The sequence below is a fragment of the Varanus komodoensis genome, unplaced genomic scaffold, assembly GCF_004798865.1.
Source record: "Varanus komodoensis strain SLA01 unplaced genomic scaffold, ASM479886v1 scaffold11, whole genome shotgun sequence".
NCBI classification, from domain to species: Eukaryota; Metazoa; Chordata; class Lepidosauria; order Squamata; family Varanidae; genus Varanus; species Varanus komodoensis.
Window position 1 is genome coordinate 16,287,595 of NW_025335317.1, and position 19,271 is coordinate 16,306,865.

General features: G+C 40.6%; 1 protein-coding gene across 1 annotated transcript in view; it reads right to left on the minus strand.

The window, feature by feature from the left end:
• DNA2 (DNA replication helicase/nuclease 2) overlaps window positions 1-19,271 on the minus strand; it is a 31,122-nt gene that overhangs the window by 3,351 nt on the left and 8,500 nt on the right. Inside the window, exons 7-20 of the mRNA XM_044420069.1 lie at window positions 18,585-18,702; window positions 15,956-16,121; window positions 15,082-15,273; window positions 14,034-14,264; window positions 9,788-9,904; window positions 9,579-9,688; window positions 7,992-8,101; window positions 6,590-6,814; window positions 5,093-5,286; window positions 4,923-5,012; window positions 4,646-4,838; window positions 4,301-4,390; window positions 2,876-3,058; window positions 2,028-2,189 (exon numbers count right to left, since the gene is read on the minus strand). Coding sequence (XP_044276004.1) covers window positions 2,028-2,189; window positions 2,876-3,058; window positions 4,301-4,390; window positions 4,646-4,838; window positions 4,923-5,012; window positions 5,093-5,286; window positions 6,590-6,814; window positions 7,992-8,101; window positions 9,579-9,688; window positions 9,788-9,904; window positions 14,034-14,264; window positions 15,082-15,273; window positions 15,956-16,121; window positions 18,585-18,702 — 2,181 coding nt within the window. The remainder of the gene's footprint in view (window positions 1-2,027; window positions 2,190-2,875; window positions 3,059-4,300; window positions 4,391-4,645; window positions 4,839-4,922; window positions 5,013-5,092; window positions 5,287-6,589; window positions 6,815-7,991; window positions 8,102-9,578; window positions 9,689-9,787; window positions 9,905-14,033; window positions 14,265-15,081; window positions 15,274-15,955; window positions 16,122-18,584; window positions 18,703-19,271) is intronic.

A 19,271-nucleotide genomic window follows, 5' to 3' on the forward strand; every position in this document is an offset into this window, starting at 1 on the left:
CAAGGAAATGAAAAGTGAAAGGTAATTATAAAAAATAATGACTGGTATAAAGAAGTTTGGGATATATCTGTTAATAAGGTGAACTTGCAATATTAAGTGGAAAAAAGGCTTGATAAGTAGAAATAATTTTGAAGATATTTGAATTTATTTTAATAATGAATGAATGTTTTAATAAAGGGAAAGGGGTGTGAGCCATCACAAGATTCAATGCAGTTCCGGAAAGGGAGTTGTAATGGAGCAACCTGAATGAATACATTTACATTAAGTAGTATGTATCTATTGGTCCTGGTGGAGGTAGAACTGTTATTATTGTATTGTTTAAATATGTTTATCATTATTATATTATTTGTATTTTATATTAGTGTAACAATAAGTTTTGTTTTTGTTAAAATAAAATTCAATAAGCATATTTTTAAAAAAGAAATTTTCCCTGAAAAGCCACCAATAGCGCCTCAGATTTCCACAGCTGAGAGGTTCTATCCAATCAGAAAGCACTCTGCACACATACAACATATGCCAGTTCCATTTCTTGGATGTGATAAATTCAATCAGAAAGATGGTAAAAATTTCTCTTGCAACCTGTGGAACAAGGCATTGACCTTGTGCACAGAAAAAGGGATCCAGACACAGGACAACCCTACACAACTGTGGATCAGATGAGAGAGCCTCCCATTGTAAAAAGCCTAGTAGATGTGATGTCCACAAGAAAATTAGTTTTCTGAGAGTTAGGGAAGCGGGGAACCTGTGCCCTGTAGAATGACTCACAAACTCTTAACAAAAATGGATGATATGTGGGTGGAAAGAGAAAAGACAGAAGAGAACAGGAAGTAAGGAGACAGAAAGCACTACACTTCAGGCTGAATTCTCATGATTTCCAACCTGATCCAACTGCTCTGCTCACGGGTCTGGGGAATCAGGAAGGTCAGTAAATTATTATTATTATTATTATTATTATTATTATTATTAGAACACTTCTATGCCGCCCCTTGCCAAAGCCTCAAGGCGGCTTACAAACACAATAAAAATACAATAAAATACAAAAATAACAATATAAAATTAAAATTAACAATATAAAATAAATAAAAATATAAAATATAAAAGAAGTCACCCTGGCCAGATAAATAAGCAAATATTGTTAACAATTAAAGTGACGTTTAAATAAAAAGGTCTTCACCTGGCGCCGAAAAACAAGTAACGACAGTGCCAGGCGGACCTCTCTGGGGAGCGCATTCCATAGATTGGGCGCCACTGCAGAGAAAGCCCTCCTCCGAGTACCTACCCTCCTAATTTCTTTCATGGAGGGTACCCGGAGAAGGGCTGTTAAGTTTCCACTATTTTTAAGAAGTCATCATTAAGTTATTCTGTACGCTGAGCTGACACACCAATAGCACGGTATGCCGAGCTGGCACACTAGGATGAGTGTGCAGGTGGGGCAGGCATCAGTCCCTGGACTGGGTATGTGGCTGCAACATGGAAGACAAACCACAATAGGGGAAATTGTTCATCTGGCATATAAGGCCCCTAGTGATTTTTGCTTTGCTATTTTCACTTTCGGTGGTTGTCATATATACACTGGTATATACAGTATGTTTCAGAGTTAGGTAATGAGGAAAATAGCAGGTAATCATAGTATTAAGCACATATGGTTGTTGTTTATGCAGCTGATACCAGCAACATCTAGAGATGGACAGGGAATGGGATTAAGCAAGATATGGCTGGAGTGTGATTCAGACCTGTTTCAAATCTGTAGAGCACAGGGAAAAATGTGGTCTGGTATGGTTTATGTTATGTAACCATGATAACAAGGAAGCAGGTGCACCCTTTTCAGGCCAAAACTGATGATGTAAACGTCTCTTTTCTGGATAACTTGGGCAATTTTAGCAGTGTCTCTAGTTTTAAAATATTTCAACTGTACTGTTGAGAAGCTGAACACTCAATATAACTTGTTTAGGCAAAAACTAGGTTCTTTGTGAGGAAGGATGGGATATAAATACAAAAAATAAACAACATATATGCAAAAGATGTACAGAAAAAAAGGATATTAAAGCTTCTGTCTTCAAATAGCAAAGTAACTTCTTTAGAGGCGGATAGTGACATAGGGATGGCACACAGCCCACCATAACTAATTTATGTTTAGCTCTTGTAATAGCAACGTTAAGACGTCTCCAGTCCTTCAAAAGTTCTCCAAGCTATCAGAAGAAAGAACAATTGGCCTAATAGTAAACATCTGCATATAAGCAAACCATCAAAACTACTATTTCAGATACTATCATTAAATGCTGCTGGATACAGTAAGAAATTAGCAAGTTGCATTTTTTTCATTGCAACAGAAGAAGGAATAGTAATGCATTTGTAAAGGATCTTTATGCAGACACCTCACATGAACTATGCTCTCACCCAGCAGCCTCACTGCCCTGGCCCCCCATGCACTAATCCAGTGTAAAAAGTAAAGTAAACCTATAAGCTTCCTCTCTTTCCCTTAGTTTGATGAAGTGTTGTTTTATACTGATTTAATATCTACTGTTTTATCATTGTATTGTTGTAATATTTTAAATCTCTGTAAGCTGTCCTGAGCCATTCGTCAGAAAGGATGGGACATAAATGTATGTTTAAATTAAATTAAATTAAATAAGCTTAGAGCACCTCCAAGCATGGGAGTGGTGGCAGATGCCTGGGGGTTTATCTTCAACATTGTTGGAAGCAATGAAAACAATAAATGTTCAAGCATACTCAGAAACTATGCCTATCCACAATGGGATTTAGACTGGATTTCTTTTGGAAATGGAAAAAGGTACCCTCAAATTTCAAAAAATGGTTTGATGCAAAGCAACAGGTTTGCTGAACTGCTGAAAGATTCCAAATAAGGTCTACTCACATTTCCATCATAGTTATTCCTTACAAAAGACACTATGATGATACTTTTGTCTCTTCCTTGATACTTGTCCACAGTATTTACTTCTACTTTATTGATGTAAGAATTTGTCATCAAGTCAGTGATTATCTTTAACTGATGTCTGTATGGAGATATGACCCCAATATCAGATGGCTTGCAACCAGCCTGAAAAAAACCCAGACATTAAATAATTAATCTCTAACAGTTTAGTCCGTTTAGGGTACAACCTATCAAGAAACCTTTTAGGAAATTGGTATGCCACAAACACAAAGTATGTAGATGTTAACTGTCAGTGAGGAACAAAAATACAAAAATTTGCAGGTATCAAAGTAATCAAAACCAGAGCTACTTCAAACAACAAGTACACAGAAAAACAGGAGATTTACAAATCATTGATAACATGCCTCAGTAGCTACATATTAATATTGTTTGTAATAGTTTGTGTTAAGTTTGCCAGTTTACCACTTATAGAGCAATATTTCACCGAACAGTTTGGTGGCTTTAATTCTGGTCCTGTATGAGCAAGAATTAATAATGGGAAAGCTATCTGAATCTATTTTTCACTTGTCAACAAATGTCTTTGCCCCAAAGCCCAAACTTTAAAATATAAGAGATATTATAAGAACAAATATTTCTCACTATAAATGATTTCAAATTCTTAATACTTCAACAAGAGAATGTTTTTACATCCCAAGTATCTTACTGCAGCTTTATACAGGACTGTACCAACAAAAAGGTACATTAAGTTATAAAAAAGTTATGCCCAAAATATATTTATACTTTCTCACAATGATTACTGTATATGAGAGTTAGGCTGAATTACATAATTCAGGCAGTCTGTGCCTGACTCTAAGTCACCCAGTGAGCTCCATGGCTGAGTGGGGACTAGAACTCAGATCACCTCAGTCCCCGTCCTGCACTCTTAATCACTACACCACACTGGCTGTCTGTAGTTTAACTGTGCGGTTTAGGAAAATCTATGGCTTTACATTGCAATACACACAGTGACTTTGTACATAATGACAACCCATGCCTCAATTAACCATGGCTTGTTCAAGTTAATCATCAGTGACCAAATAATCAAGCTCATTAATAAACTATACACATACTGTATTGCTTGTAGAAAGAATTTTGTGAGTAATTTTGGTGATTTCCCCACCATTTCATCTGCAACTCTTTAAAAATGTACATAGAGGAAGAAGAGAACCATGATTTTAACTCTTGCAGTAAAGGGCCTTAAATGGATGCCACAGAAACAGCGTATTCGGAACAGCAAGTTCAGAAGAGCTTGTATTTTCACTTAAGTGTATGAACATACATACACAGCCAAAAACATGTCAGTTTTCAGGGGTTGTCCACCCCATTAACGAAAATCTTCCTCCCAAATATTATATGCAAGATAGATACCTTTATAAACAGGGTTGTCAAGAAGAGTACCAGTCTGGCTTCTGTCACATTACTTATACCTCCTTTTTCTGTCTGTTCTGGTGCTGAAACCTATGCCAAGGACAAATACCATATTTTAAGTCTGTAACAGTGCAGATTCAATTTTGTGTGTTTGGCTGGAGAACAATGTGTAAGATTACCTTAGATTTAGGAACTCCACATAGCTAATTTGCTTACATTAAAGAGGACGAAAACTACACTAACGGGAATTAATAGCACTGAAATATGACATTTTCAAAGTCTTTCATCTTCAAATTCTAATAAATACAAGAAAACAAAAATGGAACTGTTTTCAAAAAAATCTACCTTTTCAGTATTCAGAAAACAAACAGGGTTGTTTGGGTCAAGTGTTTCCTTTAGCCACATTTCCGAACAATACTCCTGTTCCAGTTTCAATTCTTTTAAATTCGGCAAATCGATTACAGCTTTGGACACCCTCTCAGAGCCACACTCCAGTTTGCCTTCATATACTAACTTATTACTCAGCGTCATAATTTTACTAAAGGATTAAAAAAGCAAAGCTAAGTTAGGTCTGAAATCTTATTTTGTGCAGTAATTAAACAGCAGTTACAATTTCACATACCTGTTCATCCGGTACTGTACAGTTAGCTGTACCACAGCATCCTTGTTTTGTTCCAATCTCTTGAATAAACTTTCACTCATGCCAAGATCTCTATTAGAAAAAGTTAGTCATTTGCTTGCAAAATACTTTACTAATACATTATATAAATTATTGTCAGCAGCATGGCTTACCTTGCTTCTGCATTTTGCACAAGTGGAGGTAGTTGCTGATGATCCCCCACCAGCACAAACCGAAGCGAATAGAAAAGTGGACCCAAACAGATTGGTTGGCTAATCTGAGATGCTTCATCAACTATGCAGAAGTCGAACTGTTTACGAGTGAAAATTGGATGATTTATTCCCATGCATGTTGTTGCAACAACTGGCTGGAAAATGATGAAAAATTAGTTTTCTATATAAACAATAACCTTCGTGTTTTGTAACAATAACTTCTGCCTGAAAGTGTGAAAATGTTTCTCATTTAGAATACAAATACAAATACTATACAAATATAAATACAAACAGTGCAAAACTGGTGACTCTGAAGATATCATTTAGAACAATTTTATAGCTGCCTGCCCTGAGAATTCCAGATGGAGCACTGTCAAGATCCGGACTGCTCTGGGACTTCTCCTAATGTTCAGAACCAGAAGCCCACAGGATCAATCGGAGGCCCTGCTGGGGCTCTCAGCCTCCTGATGAGCACCAGCCGGGGGCCCTGGAGGAAGAGCTATACAAGGGCAACCTCCAGAACTTGCCACAGCAATGCAGGTGTTGTTCCTGTTTGCTGTAGTGCCTGTATCCTGCCTTGCTATCTAATGTCAGCGGCCGAAGCATTCTTGTTGTGTAGTTTACCACTTGTACCTTGTCTGATCCTTCTTGTATACTTCCTTGCCATATTGCCTCAGCAATATGTAGCTGTAGTTCATCTCCTACATCTTGACCTGCCATGTATCCTGCCTCAAAGTACCTGCAGCTCTGTCTTCCTGTTCTTGACGCTTGGCTTGTTCATGGCCATGTCCTTGTTCTGCCCTGATACTTTTGGTTCTTGGCCCTGCCCTGCAATTACAACTTGGACTTGCTACTAAACCTTGCTTTTGGACTTGGGACTTTGCCTTGCCACAAGTTCTGTTGCCCCGATCCTTGTGCTGCTGTCTTGTTTCTTGCCACCGACACCCCAGCCTTGGACGCTGACAGGCATGATGTAAACTTTAAGTAACCTGGGCAGGAGGGATGCAAGGAGGGGAGGGGTTGATCACAAGTATCTCTCAAAGGCAAGCTGTTTCTCAGCATCCATGCCTTTGTTCTGCCTTTAAGATTTAAAAATGAGGTCAAAATAAGGATTTATAAATGAAACAACTTTATACCTCTAAATTATTGATGGTCAAACCCTAAGAGTTAGATTCACTTTTCATAATAAAGAATGCTTATCTCAGAGGGGCAAACTTCCATATTCTCCAAGCAATTATATTTTCCATTGAACAATGGAGGGTCAAAGGTGTATTTTATTTCACAAACTTAGCTTGTAAGTAAGCAGGCAGCACAGTAAAGTTAGTGCTATCTAGTGGTAAAGGTTTTTCAATTACAGAGGCCACCTACAATTATGTATATTTACATATATGCATATATAATACATATATATTCGAAAGAACAAAAACAAGTCTGAGGCCCAATAGCTATTTTTCTTACTTGACTATTATAGAGCTCTTCCAACTGAGTTACAGTGTTAATGCATTTGGATTTGCAGATTTCTTCTTCTGTAAATTTCCGTATGTCTGGATGAACTTTCTGTGCTCTGCCCAGCCGCAAAAAGCCTACTTTGAACTTTGCTAGTTTCAGAAGAATGTTGTCAACTGCAGTGTGAGTAAAGCTTGTTAAGAGCACACTGAATCCACAAGCATACAGAATTCGGACCTAAAACATGGAAAGCAAACAAGGGAAAGAAGGAAGCGTTTATCCGCATTTTCTTATAGTTTCCCTCCCAGAAATCTATTTCTATTTCTTCAAGCACATATGGAGAAATTCCAGATCTTTTATAAGAGAGGAGGGGTATTCACCCAAAGGACAGTGTGAGAAGGGTTGCAGGGCTGTGCCACGCTCACATCATGAAGTTTTGTGAGTGGAGTGGTGGTGGTGGGTAATTCATATGAACCACTAGTGCATATGAAGTGGTGGAAATCCTGAACACTGATTTGAGATTGCAACTTTCTGTCCTCAGCCTATCGTTCTGTCTTTTTCTACCAACGTTATAAAAATTGTCTACATAAAACACAAAATATCCCACACAGTGATTTTTTAAGTAAGTTCTATACTTCACACTTGGAAAGCTACAGCAACCAGGACATACCTTTATTATCATGAATATGGCTTTTCATGCATTTGTTAGATGTGATTCCCTCAATGAGAAATACTTGCACATAAAAGTCCTTTTTCTGCCTTATAAAAAGTGCTTGCCAACATGCAATATGTAGGTCTGTGCCCATATGTGAAAACTACTGGGAAACTCTTGAGTATGCATGAAGACGTGGAACATACAGATTGCTGTTTAACCTTTAGTAGCCTTCTTGTTTGAGGTTAATACATCTGAGCATTTTAAAAATAATATTTTTTAATCAAGGGCGGGGGTGAACTGTTCAGTGAGAAACCCTATTATAAGCCTTTCCATATGATATAATACATATAGTGGTTTTAACCAAGCCTGATGTTCTAGAATACTTAACTGGAAGTCAGATGATGAAAGATTTAACAGATTTTTTTTCAAATTCTCTTTGATCATTTTATCTACAAAACAGAACCTATTTACATAAATGTGAAACACACACTTCTGAAAGATTATAAGATATTCTAGTGTCCAAATCAAACATTTTTCAAACATAAGAGGCGGCAATGAAATTTCATATTAAACCATTTTCTGAAAGTCAGTAAAGCAAGATGTTAATACGGAGGCTAAAAAACTGCCACAGACAAGTCACGGAGATATTTATTCTGGCACTCTTGATATACTATTCTGTATTCAAATCATGTAACAACCCTCAATGGAGCAAGCATGCAGTTTTACTAAGTTCATACGCGTTATTTTATCAGACCTTACCAGAGTGCAGATCGTAGTGGTTTTTCCTGTTCCAGGCATACCAACAATGAGTGTGTAATCCTTTGAAAGGAGCACTTGCTTCATTGCTTGCTTCTGAGGTTTATTCAGGCCTTTGATACATGGAACAAATACAACGTTCATTATTGCTGCATGTAACTGCAACTGACGTCCTTCATTTTAAACAACAGTATCGGTCAAACTATTTAGATACTTATTTCTATACTGTTTGATCAGATGGCCTCTCAGAACAGTGTACAGAATATTAAAATATTAAACATCAATTATTAAAAAATTAAAACAAATATAATTCTCTGGCTAGGTTTAGTTCCCCATATGGAGAAGACCTATCCTTTGCATGTTATTGAACTAGATCCATTGAGATCATAGGGCTTATGCCAAGTCAGTGTGTACAGGAGTTTCATTTAAGCAACAGATCTGGGAGAAAGAAACCAGGGAAGACCCTGCTTGTGTGCCCTCAAGGCTTTTCACTACATCAAAACATTAAAATGTTTCTCCTGAGGCTTAGTTATTGGAAGTAAGAGCGTTCAGCTAAAAAAGGCTACTATTTTGGATATTTGGCCCTGGTCAAATTTGTTTTTGGTCCCATCCTCTCTGCTTTCATCTTTGCTCATCACTGGAATGCAGCTAACCAATAGTCCCAGAAACCTTAGGCTGGAAAAGGTTCCTCATCCCAACATTACATCAATCAAATGAAGGCTTCAACATTTTAAACCCCGACTTGCAAAGAGCACTCACTTTTTGCAAGTAAGAATTGTCTCCAGACAAAGGAGACAGGAAGACATTTGTAAACTAAGAGGTACTTCTTCCATGTAGTCAAGTTTGCCAAAATGGGCATGTATGAATAACCCCATTAGCAGAAGAGTATTTTATTAGCATCTTTTGTGGACTTACCTGCAATGCATTCTAAATCTAAACACTTCCATTCTGATGATAAGCAAAGACTTATCTTCAAAGTCAACAGAAAGCTACAAGGCATATATTGCTTATTAGCTTTCAGGTGAAATTCAAAGTGTTTGCTACACAGCCTCAAAATATGAATGAACTCAGTAATGCTTTTGGACCAGCTTGGGAATTTACCTTTCTGATATTCAGTACTCACATACCTGAGTAACATGCATTAGATACAGAGATGATCTCAGATGTTGCTTCAAATTCCAGTTCCAGCCCTGCCTCATTGCAGCTTTGGCCAAAACCCATTCAATCAGCCATAGCTCTTCAATTTGTAAAGCACAAATAATGGTAAGCTGTTTCACAGCACTGTTTTAAGATGGGGTTATGTGTCCTAAAGCATTCTGGACAAGGCTAAATGAACAGTAGTTCAGTTTTGCTCTGCCCAAAATATAATTATTTGTGCAACTTGAACAACTGATCATGGTTTTTAATAGTTCAATGTGTCTGTTGTTGAAGATGTACAGGACCCATGGACTTCAGATACTTTCAATCACAGGGTTTTGGAACTGAACCTTTAAACAGAAGCATATTCATTTACTGATGTAGACAATTTCTAAAAGAATTAAGCTTCTACTTTAACAATAGCAGAACTTCTTTAAAATGCCTCTACTGTACCTTTTAGAATCTTTGCAACAGTTTCTTTTGCTTCTGGAGGAAGGACAGAGCTCAAGTGTTGGATGAACTGAGGTTTGTGAAAATCTATTATTAAATTACGAAGTTTTTCACTAAAAATGGAAGAGGTTAAGAAAGGAAGAAACAAAGTCAAAAATGGCAACACACTTCTAGAAATATTAGGTATGGATATAAAATCAATGTAAACAGACCAGGCAGGAGAATTTTCCATCAGTTTAGAAAGGTTTCCTAGGGGGACATCTATGCCAAAAGCTCCTTCTTCATGGTCTAGTCTAAATATAGTGTCCTTGGGGAGGTGTGACAAGTTCCTGGAAAAGATTAAACAGAAGGAAGAATAAAGGCAAGTTGCTTACCTGTAACTGTCATTCTTCAAGTGGCCATCTGTGCATTCACACATATGGGTGCTGTGCCTGTGCAGTGCCTTATGCCGGAAAGATTGCAAAGCTTAACCGTTTTCGGCGGGAAAACCCTGCTCCCCTCCCCCCTAACGATATAAATGGAGTGGAGTGCCCACCATTTTCCCAGTCTACTGAAGACCAGATGTTCGCCCCCTCACGGGAGCGAGAGATACTGCAAAAATTCGCACAGGACCATTAATACCAGAAAGAAACATGGTACCAAAAAAACCCATTCACCAACACCGAGCAGGGCCAGCGGGTGGGTTGTGTGAATGCACAGATGGCCACTAGAAGAACGACAGTTACAGGTGAGCAACCTGCCTTTCTTCGTCGTGGCCTCTGTGCATCACACATATGGGGGACTAGCAAGTTTACCAGACCCGGAGGTGGGCAGTGTCGTCACTGAAGGACAGCGGAAAGGACTCTCCGACCAAAGGAACAGTCATGTCTGGCATGCACGTCAAGACGGTAATGCCTGGCAAAGGTGCAAGGAGTAGTCCATGTCGCAGCTTTGCAGATGTCTTGAATTGAAATCCCAGCAGCGAAGGCAGAGGAAGCTGCTACCACTCTTGCAGAGTGCCCCCTGGGCATAACAGGTAAATCAAGCTTGGCAAGTTGGTACGCCAGCTCGACTGTCTGCACAACCCATTTCGAAAACCTCTGTGAACTCACAGGGGAACCTTTGTCATGGTCTGAATATTTTACAAAGAGACGGTTAGATTTACGGAGGGATTCCATACGAGATCTGTAAAAGGCAAGACAACGACAAACGTTGAGGGAATGCAAGGACCGTTAGATCGGAGAAGAGGGTGATGGAAAAAAGGCAGGTAATACAATGTCCTGATTGATATGGAATGGTGTCACGACTCTAGGTAAGAACGCCAAATCAGTGCAGAGAACAACTTTTTCTTTATGAAAGTTCAGGTAGGGAGGGTCTACCCTAAGTGCGCAAAGTTCACTAGCCCTTCTGGCCGAAGTGACAGCTACGAGGAAGGCAGTCTTCCAAGATAGGAGACGTAAATCAGTAGGTGCCAGGGGTTTGAAGGGGGCTCTGGTGAGTGCTCGAAGGACAACTGAGAGGCTCCAGGTGGGCATGACAGGATGAATTGGTGGATGGAGGTTCTGCAATCCCTTGAGGAACCTACGAATGATTGTTTGGGAAAACAGCAAGGAGTCCTGCACTTGACCACGGTAGTGGGAAATTGCTGCTGTGTAAACCTTGATGGAGGAGGGTTTAAGTCCCGACTGATGTAGTGACAGAAGAAACTGGAGGATGTTTTCAACAGAGGCCGAGGAAGCGATAAGCGAATTAGATTCTGCAAAGGATGAGAATCGATTTCATCTCGCCGCATAAGATCGTCACGTTGCCGGTCTTAAGGCAGATTGAAGAATATGCTGGATGTCGGGATGGAGAGTGCTCGGATCCAATGTAGGGTCTATCAAACCCGAGGGAATGGGTGTTGTATCAGGACTGTGTCTGGTAAGTATGGCAGACCTTGGTTCTGTCGGTACAGGATCGGTATTGTGGTTCACCGAATGAGCCAGGCCGTAAGACCTAGTGAAGTAAGGTCTGGGTGGCGAACAGCTCCGTCCTGCTGGGTTCTTAAATGTGGTATGAGCGGCAGCCGGAGAAAAGTGTTGCTGGATAGCTGGAAGAGAGTGGAGAACCATGGCTGACAGGGCCACCAAGGCATGATCAGAATCCCCATAGCGCTGTCGTGGACGATCTTGGAAACAACTTTTGTTATAAGTGGGATCGGAGGGAAGGCATAGAAAAGTGTGTTGGACCAAGGGATCATCAGGGCATCTCCTGTTGAACCTGGACCAAAGCCGGCACAAGAGCAGTATGTGTCGTAGATCCTGTTCTTGTGAGTAGCGAACAGATCTATGTCCAGATAGCCCCAGTTGAGGAAAAGGCGACGGCAAGTTGGATGATCCAGTTCCCATTCGGGGGTCATTGACATTTCTCTGCTCAAAGTATCGGCCTCCTTGTTGTCGGTACCGGCCAGTTGGACTGCAAGGAGAGTCATGTCCCTGGGGATGCACCAGTCCCACAGTTGCATCGTCAGACGGGCGAGGGGAGTGGACTTCATCCCGCCCTGCTTGTTTATATAAAATACAGCGACAACATTGTCGGAGGTAACCTGCACAATGTGTCGCTGGAGAGTGTCCTCGAAAGAGCAAAGTGCTCTGAAGACTGCCAGGAGTTCAAGATAATTGATGTGTCTGGTGGATTCCTGTTGGTCCCAGGTGCCCTGCGTTCAAAGGCCGGCGCACAGGGCTCCCCACCCTGTCAGGGATGTGTCGGTATAGAGGGTCCATAAGAAATCAATCCCTGTAAGGGAACATCAGGTTGCTCGGGAGATGAGTGAACCAAACAACTCGCCTCGGAGACCCAGGCGGGGTCACTTGCATGGCCATCTGGAGGGCCGGACCTGTTGGTGTCAGTACCGTGGTGGCCGTCGGAACCGATGGAATGGAGGAGCCCGAATCATGGTGTCTCAGGTGATCAGTTTTCTTAGGCTTATGGGTCGGTTTTTCTGCCTTGTCCTTTTTGGGCTTCTTATGGCCCAAGGACTTCTTGGATCCACCATGCTTCCTCTTCTCTTTCTGTTTGTGAGGGGGAGAAGAAGGTCGCTGAGCTTCCAGCACTGGGGCACCATCAACCGATGGGTGGGGTGGAGGAGCGGTGGAAGCAGAGGCTGGGGCAGATTTGCCGGCCAGTTGACCCGACTGTAGGAGGGCCTGGTCTCACAGGAGTTTTCGCAGGCGATTCTCCCAGTTCTTTCGTGCCTGCTTTGTAAAGGCCTGGCAATGGCCTCATTTGCCAGTCCTGTGGCCCTCTCCGAGGCAGTGGAGACACAGATCATGCGGGTCAGTTGGTGACATTTTAGACCTGCACTGCAAGCACTTGCAGAAAGCCGCATGCTGCGCCAGCGGGGAAGAACAGAAGAGAGTAGTGGGTAGGAGAGAAAAAAGGGGTAATTTTCTTTTTAAACAGGGAAGAGTAAATGAGAGAGAACTCCAAACAGGAAAGGGAAAAACTTGGAATTATAAAACTATCAACTAACAACAAGTAGAGGAATGAGATCTAAAGAGCTAGTAGTAACAAAGAGGCAAAAGGTTCGAGGTACAGCGAACGGCGGTCTCCAGTAGACTGGGAAAATGGCGGGCACTCTGCTCCATTTATATCGTTAGGAGGGAGGGGAGCGGAGTTTTCCCACCAAAAACCATTAAGCTTTGCAATCTTTCCAGACTTTGCACTGCGCAGGCGCAGCACCCATATGCGTGATGCACAAAGGCCACAACGAAGAAGTTAAATTCTACTCCCCGAAGCAGCTCCAATTCCCTGTTGTTCACATATAAGACATACACTAAAAAGTCTGACCAGTGAACAGTTGTTTCACCTCTTTCTCCTCACTCTACATTTTCCATTTCTAAATTCAGGATTTCAAACTTCTGGGGGCAAGGGCCCATCCTTCATTATGCTATTCTTAAAATGCTATGTGTTCTGATAATATGCTAACAGGAATGTATCTGAAGAAATGGGAGATTACATTTTCTCTTAGGGCTAAATAACCTATGAAATACGACCTAAGTCTGGACATCAGAAACCATAAAAATGAAGTGGGAATCAGGTGGCTCCTGACTGTCCATTTCCACTGAGTTACACAACCCAGGAATGCTCCATTCCTGGGTTGTTTATCATGGTAACAGAACCCAGAACTGGACATTGTTGGGGGAAGAACAACCCATACTTGTAACCCAAGAAAACAGGGGTTTTAAGTCTGGGTTATTCTTCTGTCAATAACCTCCAATTCTGAGACTGGACATCATAACAAACAAGTCTAGCACTGAGTGTTTTCAGGTTGTTGAACTCAGCAGGGGTGGGTAGGAGCCAGCACACTTACACCTGGTCAGGGCTTCCTTAAACTCTGGGAAGCTGTGACACATGAACTGGGCTGCTGCCTCAGAGGAACAGTTATTGTATTAAATTATCCTTTCAATCAAAGCACTGAGCATTTTTGCATTGTATTACCTATCTAATAAGCAGGAGATGTTGGTTCTGTTGACCTCTTCAACATAGCCAGCAGACAAGCCAAGCAAAGTACCATCTTCACCACTCACAACAACTCTGTCTCCTATCATCAGGGCTGTCACAGGCATAGAATCATTTTTACGCTGAAACAAGTGCCGATACTGTCCATCAGTCACTTCCTGTACACTGTCCATTCTGATCATATTTCCAATGCAGTCTCCGTGTTTCTCTCTATAAAAGTTAAGATTATAGCCTTGGATAACATGCTGTACACACTCACTAATCCATCTAATTTAACCATCAAGAAAAACTGCAAGACATTTCATCCCATTTCTTTCGTCTTCACAATAGTGTGGAAAACTTAGATAAGATGATAGCAGTTTCAATATCTAAAATAGGGGTCTTCTCAGGCCATGAGATACCTTTGAAATTCTGAGAAAGTACTGTAAGCATTCATAAAATGGCTGTCATGGGGAAGCTTGCTATTTACAAAAAGACTGGCTAGTCACAGAACATTTGACTCCCAGAAGACAAACTGATGAGAAAAAAGTAAAATTTAGTTGGCCAAGAACCTATGCACAAGACAGAAATGAAACCCTGTTCAAAAACATACAGCTACACTTCTGAAGCCATAGTTTTTGTTTCAGTAACCATTTCAGAAACAATGAAGCAACGCAGCTAAGACAAGAAACTGAGTAAAAGACAAAGTCTGAGCCATAAATACAAGTCATGCATATTCACACCCCTGCCAAAATAGTATCATTTCCAAAGAAAACAAACTGGAAATGCTTAAATGTCTCAGAACTAAATGCTAGGCTTGTAGGGCCTATCAGCACCCATGGAAATTAAGATGGCATGATATGTTGGCCCTTTCTTTTGCAGCACGGTAGCCTCCTGATTACAAAAACAAAAAAATGAAAATCTAAAAATGAAAAAAAGGAGGGGCAAGAGCCTGGCAGGCCCAGGAGCACAGCAATGCCTACTGTGTTGCTACTCCCAAATTTAAAGTTAGTAAATGATCTTTAAAAGAATGACAAAATTTTTGTACCTTTCTGCAGCCGGTATCATCCATATATTTCTATGCCCCTTTTTCTCATCTTTGTATTTGGACTCCAAGGTTAGCATCAAATACCAGAGACGGAAATATTCCAAGTGAGAGGGTTCCAGATGCTGGATCTCTTTTTCAACAGCAGTGACCATATCCGGAGAAACTGACATATTTTTCTGGTGCTCTGCAACTCTAAAACAAACCCAACATAAGCCTCCCTGGAAAATTATGTATAATTGCAATTAAGATGACGTATTACCTCTGACAAAGGTTGTTTTTCTGCTAAGCAACTTCATAGAACGTTAACATTTAAAAAAATGTGTGCTTACTTCAGAGATATTTTTATGAGTTTTCACCCTTTAAAAATCTAGTTCTGTTCTGTTCCTTTCTATTGCTTGTCCTTCATGTTGTGCTACCCTTTTGGTTTCTTCTCTCACAGAACAACCACCATTTTAGGTATGTCTACATTCCTGTTTGCTGGGCTGGCAAATTATAGCAAACACAATATGGCATGAAACAGACAGACAGTATACAGACATCCACTGAATCATTCCACTGCATCAGTGGATTACTATGCAAGGCCAGCTGAGCTTTATTGTGTATCCAACATGATGGAAACCTGTGAAAATGCTCAATTGCTATTATGGTCTTGCGGTTGTATGAAAGAAAGAAAACAACCATACCACACTTCTATCCAATATTTATTAACAACATTTCTATATCACCCAAACTTCTCCAGTGGTATAGTTTTATCCATACAGATACTGGGTTATAGAGACTGAACCTTACTAAAACAGTGCTACCCAACATGCTGAATTGGGGTCAACTTGCAAAAAAAGCCATTTATACACAAATGTCTTTAAAAAGGAATTACCTGCTATACAATACACAGTTCTGCTTCTGAGAGCAATAGCTGCACATGTGACTATCATCAGTAAAAGGAGGCAAAGAAGCAAGCTCTGTCTGCTCCTTCCCCGAGTCAGATTTACATGTGCTGTGGAGCAAATAGAAGGCCAACTGATTTCTTATTTTAATTAGTTCTGCACAAGAAAGGGGAAAAAGAACAATGTCCAGGTTGCTTCAAGTTTCAAAACATAGAAAAGCACAACACAAACTTGGTTACCTGACTTGTTCAGGTTAACCACAGATTAACCACGATGATTACCCCTCCCTGCCCCCACCATAAGCTACTTATGACAAAATGGAATTATCACGTGACCTTCCAACACAACTGAAGCCTGTCCTGTCACTGAAGACCTTGCTACATGGGGTGTTCCCATTAAACATGAAATTGTGTTTCTCTTTACTCAAGATACCTTCCATCAAAAATGTCAATTAGTGCTCTAAAGGAGTAACAGCAGCCATGGAATCAGTGAAGAAATTCATCTATGTGTCATCTATAATATTTTAGAAATGTCAAGAACAGGTGATAGTGGGAAAACTCCAGACATCTTTGGATGAAAGAAATTATTTAGATGAATGTCTATCTACTTTTGAGAAGCTACTTCGGTTGCCTCAGTAGATAACCTATCCTGGAAGATAAGGAATGCAAGTTCCTATTGATCTGGACTCCACATCATATTGTAGTTCTAGGAAACCTATATGGGAAGGGAAATGGAGGCACCACACCCTGTCCTACCTGACACACAGATTCCAAATCATAAATTTGGGGGATTTGTTTCACCCCATGACATTTAAGCCATGCTGTGCTTCATGGTTCTTTTCTGTCCAGCATACCATCTACATGAAACTGCTGAGTGAGGCTGTTCAGGAATCTGGTGCTGAGTTTTGTCTGTTTCCATTTACTATCAGTGTTGTAGTGAGAGCACTGGACTGTTATTTAATACAGAAAAGATGATAGATTGGGATGTTCAGTCATTTTGGCCCTGAGAGCCATACCGGATGGCATTAGGGAGCTGCACTAGGGAGCTGCACATGTGTGTGCAAAGACATACACCCTTATCTCTAAGCAGTGAGTGAAGGGGTTAACAAGCTTTCTTTTTTCTTTGATTTCTGATAAGGGAAAGCTTTCTAGAGCTAACTCTAGCAGAGAGTAGATGCACTCCTGTGGTACATGGTTGAACTGACTGTGGAAGCATAATGGACCAATTCCTCCAGTTTGCCTCATAATTAATTGTTTTTCCAAGTTTTATTCCAAATAATTCTCAGAAAAATTATGTCCTTTTGAGAAAGCTGAGAGGAGGGAAAATACCTAGAGGAAACTGCCCCGGTCCTCCCCACACCTTTCCACTTTCCCAAGCACCATAGAAGAACGGACAGCAGGGAACGCTTGTTGCAGATGGGAAAGAGGTCCATATGACCTTTGCTAAAATTCTGATGCACCTGAGCACACGATTAAGAGCTTCATTTTCTGTTGGAATGCACTGAATTTGTATTGCCCCCATCTTTTCTAACTCAATTAATTGGACAAGGACAGAGAGGAATCTATAAATTCCATGCATCCTAGAAGGAAATTATTCTCATAGACACTCTCAAAAATGGGAGTGTCCTCGAAGCTGGGTAAGGGCATGAATGATTTGCACTATGTGAAAATAAGCCCTAATCTCATTCCATTTCAGAGCTGGTCAAAAGAACCAAGGACACCACTTCTTGGGTGCTCAGATCACATAAGAGCAGAGATAGCTTGGAGCTGCAGAGGGGAAGCAGAGGCTTTGCTGTGGCTTTGTACTTGCTGGGAAGTCCAATCATTCAGCAAGCACAGAGCCAACAAAAATTTCAAGTTTCCCTCAGACTTTGGGAGGAGAGAGGGATCATCTGTCCAGCTTGCAGTTGCAGCATTACAAGAAATCTGGGCTTGTGATGTTCCCCAGAGACTGTCTGAATACTTGCCCTGACAATATGAAATTCCGGACTCCTGAGAACTGCCTTTTCACGATTATAGCTAGCGTATCGGCTGGATCTCCCTTGTCATGGTAACCTCCAGCTTGGATCAGGTTAATGGCGTATAGGTGGGACTGCATCTCCAGGCACAATTAAAAGAACTGGCATGGACCTATCATGGTCTAAATCACATGGAACCAAAGTATTTAAATGATTGCATTCCCCCAGTCTCTGAACCTACCCATTTGCTAAGGTTGTTACTGGGGATCCTGCTCCAAATCCCTCTGCCTTTAGAGATTAGACAGGTAACTACCAAAGGCTGCCTTTTCAGTAATAGCACCCAGCTGGTAGACTGACCTCCCAAGAGAAACCTGTTTGGGACGTTCTGAAACCAAAATTAGCTGTTTTATTTACACAGATTTTTGGTACAGTGTTTTTCTAGTATTGTTTTCACCATCTGTTGTTTAATTCTGCTGCTGTTTTATCTGTTTCTTGTTTGCCTGATATAATAATAATATTAGTAATAGCAAATATTAAAAATGCTATTTTTAATAGCATTTTGTAAACCTGGTAGTAGTCACCTTGAGGATTTGTTTAAGGGTGGGGTGGAAATACTTGTAAATACATCTCTAGCTAGGTATTTTTGTAGATACAAACGTTACCTCTCCTATCTAGGCGATTTCCAGGTACAGGAAACATATTACCAGTTTTAAGATAAAGGAGCAATCCAGCTTCGGGATCAATTCGCTTTCCTTGGCACAAGAGTGAGTACAAAACAATCTGAAAATATATTTTTAAATGAAAACTTAAGTGTGGAAGCAAACTTAATACATTTTCAATGTTTTGCTGTAGTAAGAAAGGCTTTAAAACTGCAGTCCCCCCAGTAAGTTATCCGACGTGTTACATGTTACAGAAACCCAGTTTAGAGGTTATCAAGCTATGACTGATGAGCTTCATCTATCTTTTTCTCATTAGCAGCACAGATGTTAAACCACAATGGGTGAATACCTAGTCCTAGTCAACAGACACTACAACCAAGCAAAAATACTGGGCATTAAACAAGAAGCTATGCTCCTAATCCAGAACAAATACCTCCCCATCTAGCCAGTCCAATGAGTTCCTAACATTAATTCTATCTTCTCTAGATGGAGCTTTCATTCTTAACTGAAGAAAGCCACCATGACATTTGGAGATGGAAAGATGTAAAGCTTGGTATCATTGGCTCCCTTCTATGACCGTTTCTGCATGAGAGCCAAAGTGAAGTTGCCTGGCCAGCATCTCGCTAAAATAATTAATTAATTAAGAGAAAGAGAGACTGGCCTAGAATTGCCAAAGTCAACAGACTCTAG